The 8,096-nt window shown below is 42.7% G+C and overlaps 1 protein-coding gene across 1 annotated transcript; it reads left to right on the top strand.

The window, feature by feature from the left end:
- Positions 1 to 399: 399 nt before the first annotated feature.
- On the top strand, positions 400 to 7,315 carry MGP (matrix Gla protein). Its single transcript, XM_006024193.2, has 5 exons — positions 400 to 486; positions 3,047 to 3,177; positions 4,543 to 4,578; positions 5,535 to 5,610; positions 6,953 to 7,315. Exons 2-5 carry the CDS (start codon positions 3,117 to 3,119, stop codon positions 7,089 to 7,091), a joined length of 312 nt encoding a protein of 103 aa, XP_006024255.1. The 5' UTR covers positions 400 to 486; positions 3,047 to 3,116; the 3' UTR covers positions 7,092 to 7,315.
- Positions 7,316 to 8,096: the final 781 nt, after the last annotated feature.

Genomic DNA, 8,096 nt, shown 5'->3' with positions numbered 1-8,096 from the left:
TTTTGACCTTAACCATTTACCATGCATAACAGGTGTTCTTGCTGACCGGCTCTTCTGAGAGTGGGTCTGACTCAGTGCAAGACTGTTGGTGGAGAGTTGTTCAGGATATGAACTGAACTGTCAAGGAAGAAGACTAGACCTCCATTCAGGAAGCCTCTACCCACTGCTCGTTAATGGCTTTGAATGCACACGGTCTGCCCAAGACTTGGCTTTGACTTCATTGGTCACCAATGTCTGTTTTGGCTCCTCTGCTCTCTCGGCTCCATTTCCTGAGGTTTCTGGTTTCCTAATTGAGGGTAAAAGGTGTTTTTGACAGAGATGGTGGTAGCCTGGGGGTGGAGGATGGCTCAAGAGTGGGAGAGAGAAGGGGAGGAGCTGCTGATCAGGGATGATAAATAAAAGGGCCCTTCTTTTCCAGCTAAAGCTACCAAACGCTGGGAGAACTCCTCCTCAACAAGAGCTGCAGACTGAAGAATAACGCCTTTGGTGAGTATGCAGGGACCTCCCTTCTTTTCCCTAACAGTTGTTAGCAATTATTGTCTGTGCGGTTCTTTGCAGCTGTACAATGTTAGAAACTTGCCTAGGAGTCTGTAATATTGTTGCTATCCTGTCTATCATAACAAGAAGCACAGGGCTACTTTTTCAGCTCTGTACCCTATCCCGACACGGCAGAATTCCCTACAAACGTTGTGGGTACTTAATCTTAGTTCCTAAGTCTCTAGTGTACTGTTAGATGGCAAAGGCAGAAAGAAGGGAGTTGAGCCGGGGTGTGATACTTGGTATATGTACATGTGGGCATGCACTTGGTAGGATTCCTAGGAAGGAGTATGTGTTTCAGCAACCTTGTGAAAGGGTGGGGATTGCTTTGGCCAGGCAAGGGCTTCTGTCAGTGAATATGGTTTTCCGACTAATACCAAGGGATGCCTACTGTGGGGCAGCTCACAATGGCAGCTAATCTGTCTTTGGAAAATGCTGAGGGTTTGTGGAAAAGAATGAAGTATTCATGCTAATACTGTTTGGGACACTTCCTTTACTTCTGTGGTGACGCCATAGGATGCTACAGGAGTTCTGGGACCATTGAGTGACTGTGGGAGGAAGCAAAGGCTGGGGTCAGTGAGGCTGAGGACTCAGCACTGGAAGCCAGGGCAGGTACACGGAGAGGGCTCAGTCAGGAAGTATAAGTGTTTCTGTTTGGGTGTTCCCATAGCCAGCATCTTCTCTTGGCTTGTCCTTTTAGAATCTGTTTTTCTGTGCCCCATTTGTTTTATCTCTGGCTTCTCTCCTGATGTCTTTTACTTCAGCTTTCCTTTTTTTGACAGCAGTGAGACTCGCCTAACTGCCAGAGTGCCTATCATATACAGGAAACCTATAAAACCCACCCTCTGGGGAAAAAGAAAAACAAAACTCTACACTTCTGAACAGCATGGAATGCAAATTTTCTTTACCCAAGGCAGTAAAATCTCCCTAAGAGATTTTAGCAATACTCTTCAAATCTAGTAGGAGGCACTGGGAAGAAAGGAAGCTGGGGCAATGGGCTTAAAATGGGCAGGAAATATTTAGCCTCCAATTCTGTTCTCTACTAGTGTGCACTGGGGTTTCTCATCATCCCCATTAAAGCATAGTATTTGCATAATCTGAATGGTGTATGGGAGCTGGGAGAGTGGAAGGAAAAAAAGGGGAGTGATCCATCTCTTCTGAGTGGGGAAACAGAAGGAAAATATCTCATTCTTACTGGGGACTCTGCTTACAGGACTTATTTTAGGGGTTTTTCTTTCCTAAGGATCAGAGATCCTGAGCAGGGCAGGGAGTTTGGAGTCAATTATTTCTTGGCATTGTTAAGGTGATTTACAAAGCCCAGAGTTATCTTCTTCCTTCACAATTCAGTGGTTCATTCCAGTAGGGAAGGGTTTGATTTTTAGCATGACTGGCACCTTTCCAGATTGACTGCCCCGACTAAAAAAGTTGCATGTGGGGTCTGAATCCCTCAAGATCTAAGTGTAAAACTGAAATTGCAAGGTCAAGAAATAATGATGACAGTTGAGCATCTATTTCAGTGAGCTCAGGGAATGAACTGACCTGGGTTTATGCCTGGACCAGGAGGCAACTCCAGACCCCTTCAATACTTTGAATGCAATCCCATGGGCAAGAGATCAGAGGGCTGACCACTGACAGACTCTGCAGTAATTTGGGCCCCTTCTGGCATGCAAAGTAAAGGGATTGTAGCAGTCTTGAGTCCCTACTTTGGTGGAAAGCTATTGGCACCAAGCCAGTCAGAAGCTATGAGGGATGACTTTTTTATTTACTGAGGAAGATGAGACTCCTCTTCCCAGAGGAGCAGAACATATATGCCAGTGGGGGAAAAAATTAGAAAAAAAACCCTACTCAGAATGTTAGGTGCTACTCCAGTAGAAATTTTAATTCTTCATTATCTCTACAGAGACCATCTTTTTAGGATTGAGGTGAATGGGGTGTGTTTGGGGGAAAGAAGAAAAATGAACTCCCTTGAATCCCAGTAAGGACTAGCTTGAGTAGGAGCTGAGGGTGGAATAGTTATTTGAAATCAGATTTTCCCATCTCTCCAGGAAACCGGGAATCTGTTTCAGTCCCGCCATTCACTGAGCTGGCAAAACAGGCTGGGCTCTGTGTAGCCAGACACAGCGTGGCAAGGGCTGGAAGAAGAGTTCAGAGGTGGAATGAGAATAGCCACCCTGTAGATATAGGATCAGTATACACCCCTCTCAGGGGGCCCTCACCAGTGTCTGGAACTTATTCAAGATATGTGGCAGAGCACTTCTGAACATGCAATGTTAATAGCTGATTTGCTTTGAACTAAGGCACCCTCCCCTGAAGCAAGAGTGGTGGAGGGGAGGGAAACATGCCTCGCCCACCATCGGGGGCTGATTAAATCTGTTAATAGAGGATGTTTTGTAACAGCTCTAGCAGGAATACATGCCAGCCAACCCTTACCTTTCCCAGGCCCCTCCATCTGATTCCTTCCCTCCCGGCCGCTATTTTTATAATAAACACTCTACTGCTAACTTTGCAGCCTGCCCAGAGTCTCCGGCTGCCCTCAGTGGAAAGAGAGACAGCATACAAACAAGACACACGCGCACACAATGCGGACCATCATCATCCTCGCGCTCCTGGCTGTCCTGGTGATGGCAGCTTTCTGTTATGGTAGGTGACTTCTTTTCTTGCAGTTTGTTTTGGACTGACAGCTAGTTACAGGCATACTGAAAATGTTTCCTTCACTTGTTTGTCCATTTCTTTTTTGCTTTTCTCTTGCTTCTTCTCTGTATAATTCCCCCTGCCAGCCTGCTAGACCCCTCTCTTTCTACTCCAGAATTCAATCAGCTCGAGATAGTTCTGTCACTAGTCTAGGACTCCTTGCACTTCAGAGCCTTCTTCTCTGCTGCAGATCCTTCTATCAGCAATACCTGATGTTACTACCTCCCCAGAATCCCATTCTTTTGAATCAAATATTGAAAGAGGAGATGAGAGAGACCTAATCCTGTAGCTGTTCCCTTAATCACCATCAGTTACAGAAATCCAGGATGGGAGGCAGGACAGGGCAGTATATATTTAACAGTGATTCACTGGCATATTAGGGAAATTCCAGGGATGTATCCCCTGTATAATTCCCAGAACCTTTATCCTATGGCAAAGTGGCTGTCCAAGTTGCCCCTCAGTTGCAGCCCCATTCATCCTGGGCTGCCTGTTTCGGCTTTATAAAAAATCAGCGAGCTTTCTCCTCATACTCTCCTTATCTCCTTTTGTAAGAGGTATCTTTTTTTCTCTTCTGTGTTCAGTTTGTGTATTAATGCATAGTTTTAATATCTGAATTACCTACATTTCCATCGAATCCTCAACCTGAGATTTTACAAATGTTAATTCATTCAATAGCTATCCCCCTCCATGTTTAGAAGGAATGTAGTTGCCATATCTGTTACAGAGATACAGAAAGTACATAGCGGAGTGGTTCTCAACCTCATTAGACTTGGGGCATCCCTTATTAGACTCCAGGCACCTCTTAGAAAATGCCAGCTATTAGTTTTCACTCATTTTTTACTACAAAAAAATGATACAGTAATTCTTCTGTTGCAAAAAAACTAAAAAAGACAACAACAGGTCAAAATATTTTTAACACTATGAATTCCTATTTGCAATCTCTGGGTTTATCTTGTGAATCATGTTTGTACACCTGACAGTGCTAACATTCTTTGTCACCTAAGGCGCCCTTGAAAGGATCTGGAGGCAACCCAGGTTTCTGCAACACCCTGACTGAGAATTACTGACAGCAGAATAGAAATTAAGTGATGTTCCTGAGGAGCCTAGAGTAGATCAGTGGCACAACCCCAGGCCCTTATTCGGTTCACTGTTCTGACACTAGGTTACACTGCTTCTTCCCCTTTCCCTTGTTCTTTAAAAAAATAAATGAGACATCTCTGTCTTTCTTTCCTTCTCTTTATTAATGGTGACAGAAAGATACCATGTTGCTCAAAAGACAGCATCTCAATGCGTGTTTTTCTGTTTTTTCCCCAGAGTCCCAGGAGAGTATGGAATCCCATGAGTTTACTAGTAAGAGACTATTTTACTATTTGATTTAAATTAGAGAGGAATGAAAACACTCTGATATTCAATTGGCTTAACTTCTCTATTAGAAGTATCAGCTGTGACTGGCAAGCAGGAGACCAGGAGATTGATGGAAATATAGAAAGGGGGGTGGGGGGGAACAGCTCATTCCAGGCCAACTGGATTTCTTTGATGACTGGATTTTAGGATGAATGGGAGAAAAGCACAAAGATAAAATATACCTTGAAGCCAAATAACAAATTTCTTATGGTGTTTTCCAAAGTCATATCTAAAAAATAACCAAAAATAGATTTGATCATGGTTGCTGGCATTTAAGATTGGCCAAAAGACTCAGAGGCAGAGGTAGTGATTAAAAAAAATGTGCTGAGTCTCAGGAAGGCTATATCACAGAGCGCTGCAGGGATCATTGGCAGATCTGGCATTACAGATCTCACTACATTTTTGCCTTCGCTTCATCCTAGATGGGTCAGATAAGATTGCTAGCTCCAGGTCTTTAGACATGTGGCATCCTTTGAATTAAAGCTGCAGCAGATAGCTAAGCATCTCATTCTTCATTCAGCAACCCACTGCAAATTAAGTGGTTTGTGAGCTGCCTAGATACAAATGATCTGTACAGGTCCATCAGATCAAGAAGTTGCTGGGAGGGTATCATAGGAGAATGATAGAAAGTTTAATACTCTGAGGAGACTGAGTTATGAAGAAAAAAAAGAGCCAAGATCTACACCAGAGTCAAATAACAGCCAATGGAGTTAGGATACCCAAGGACCGATTACATGGCAGATTGAAATATCATCAAGCAAAACCAGAGAACCTACTGAGAGTATGTCAAGGATCTGATATCAGATAAGAATAGGAAAGGGTGGAAGAGACACCGTGTTAAATACTGGATGCTTTTCATTTCAAGCAAATATTAATTTAACAATTTTGTTTAATTTCATCAGGTCCCTTTGTTACCAGGCAAAGTGCTCATGACTTCATGAGACCGGATCCAAGACAAAAAGCTATTATGCGCGAGAGGTATGTTTTCATGGGGTCTCAGGAAATTGATAAAATATGTATGTGTATGTGGATCTCCTAAGCATGTTTAAGTTGGTACCCTTGTTACAAATAGCACTGGCCTTCCTCTTGGGGTTTAAGTTTCCCTCCTATGTTGGTGTCCCCACTTGTTCAAAACAGTTTGAACATGGAACAAGATTAGTCACAGGAGTATACCTGAACAGTCTCTCTGCCACTAAGGCAATAACTAATTAGTCCAAAGAAAGCAACAGTAGAAAGAAGGAAAATCACTAATTATGCCCTGAAAAAAAAGAATGATCCAGAGATTACCCAGTCTAAGACTTGATGACCTGGGTTCTGTTCCTTGATCTACAACGTGCTTTTTATGTGTGCTTGACTATGTTATTTGGCCTCTCAACGCCTTCTTCACATCATCTTATTTCAAAGCAAAGCTTTTCTAGTATTAGGAATGGGAGTGTTGCATTTCTGTTCAGCATGTATCTGCCCTTGTTTTCAGATACAGTTATCAAACAGGGAGAAAGTTCCCTCGGGGTAAGGCTATATCATCTCCAAAGCTATTCTGTTACCATCACTGAGAAAAAAAGTCCTGCCTGGCACTGTGTGCCAAAAACTGTTGTGTGCTCACTTTTTGGCATTGGTCCTGTGAGATGTTCTCAGGTTCCCAATCTTGGGTGTGCTCATGAAAGCAGCACTGCTTACAGCCATCACTGTTCTACCACATTTTTCATCGTGCATTATCTGCAGAGCGGGACTGAATGGGAATGTCTTGTTTCTTGGCAGTGGCCTTGGGGAGGCCATGTAGATAATATGGACATACCCTCATTAAAGGATTTCAATGTGGCTACCCTGAATGAATAACAGACATGAAGTCCACTGTAGTTAAGCTAGAACTGTGAAATTTCCCTTTTAAAACAAATAAGTTAATATGTTCCCTATAGCAGTTCCAGATGGCTCCTTAATGGGCCATTCCTATTCTCTGCCACTATCCTTGGCAGTCTGAAAGTGTGGAAGAGCTTAGGTCATCAGATTTGAGTTACTTTGGAATCATGAACTGCTTCTCAACCAAAAAAAGCTTTGTGAGTCTCCATCTGCTCTAAGTGTCACTTGAGAAAGCTCTAAGTGCAGGGAGTTTTCTTGTCAAACTGAAAGGTCTTTGACCTTGCTTATGTTTTTAAGCTGCAGAGTGGAGATGCTCTCAGATTGGGAGAACACTGCAGTGTAGACTGAGACTTAAGTGGAAAGGCAAGGCTGAAAAGAACCACGGACATCAATATTTTAAATGGCACTTCTCTCTAACCTCACCTCCATCCCCTCTTTCTCTCTCTCCTCACTTTTACTATAGGATCAGAGAAAGACATAAGAGCCCCCAGGAACGCCATAGAGAGATCTGTGAGGACTACTACCCATGTGAGCGCTACGCCTACCATCATGGCTATGCTGCTGCCTACAAACGCTTCTTTGTGAAGAGGACAACCAAATAAGGGTGACAACTGCCCAACTCCAGGGCCTGGAGCCTGGGTTCTGTACCTAGAAAGAGTGATATCTCTGAAAAATATTAAGTCACTTGTTAACCGTATGCTATCCTGCCTGCTGCTTCACTCTTCTATAGAGTCTCTGTTAATTAGTGCAAAGCTGATGTAGTGGAGGTCAGACAGGAATCAGGATGTGGGTGTTCGTTACACAATAAACTGCTGGTTTGATACTATCTCTTCATGATTCAGAGTCTTCCTTTAGATGGAGTGGTGGTTTCTACAATAATTTTTAATTTCTGTCTCCAGACTTAATGCTGATTCTGTGATTAAATGTGAACGCAAATCTTAAAAGATGTAACACAATTAGGACAGTGACCTTCTATATTCTAGAGACTGAAACTGGTTTAATTTCTCCCAAGTGGCCAGCAAAATTTGGTGCCTAACTTCAGACATCTCAAAAGAGCCAAATTAAAGTAGGTTCTGAAAATAAGACCCCTTTTAAATGTGTCATACAGGACAAAAGCTCACTACTCACAAGCAAAACAGTAGACAAACAAGTTAATCAGAGAAAAAGCCTACAAAATGATACCCAGTAATAGCCTGTACATATAGCTCCCCCTTGTTATGGTGCAGGGAAACTCTGAATATGTTCTCTGGTCCTGATTTTACCCTTGGTCCATAGTTCTGCCATCACTTCCCTTTGAAGCTTAGTTTATTGTATATACTACATCACCTTCACTTTGAAATGCAACCAGAGGTGTTCTCACCTAAAAAAATGAGAAGCTATTCTAGGAGAGAGAATCTATTCTCTTTGGCTCAGCTGCTCTCTCTTGCTGAGCAGGAAACTGGTATGGCAACTACATTCCTTCTAAACATGGAGGGGGATACCTATTGGATGAATTAACATTTGTAAAATCTTTGGGATCCTCAGGTTGAAGAGTCTATAGAAATGTAGATAATTCAGATATTAAGACTACGCATTAATATACAAACTGAACACAGAAGAGAAAAAGA

The sequence above is a fragment of the Alligator sinensis genome, unplaced genomic scaffold (assembly GCF_000455745.1).
Source record: "Alligator sinensis unplaced genomic scaffold, ASM45574v1 scaffold166_1, whole genome shotgun sequence".
NCBI lineage: Eukaryota > Metazoa > Chordata > Crocodylia > Alligatoridae > Alligator > Alligator sinensis.
The sequence above is the reverse complement of the archived record's forward strand: the minus strand, read 5'-3'. Positions and strand labels throughout refer to the sequence as shown.

What these genes read in the sequence shown, in the direction of transcription:
- MGP (XM_006024193.2), top strand. Translation starts at nt 3,117, where the DNA reads ATGCGGACCATCATCATCCTCGCGCTCCTGGCTGTCCTGGTGATGGCA. An exon ending in GATGGCAGCTTTCTGTTATG is followed by an intron (nt 3,178 to 4,542) that starts GTAGGTGACTTC and finishes TTTTTTCCCCAG; the next exon opens with AGTCCCAGGAGAGTATGGAA. An exon ending in AAAGCTATTATGCGCGAGAG is followed by an intron (nt 5,611 to 6,952) that starts GTATGTTTTCAT and finishes CTTTTACTATAG; the next exon opens with GATCAGAGAAAGACATAAGA.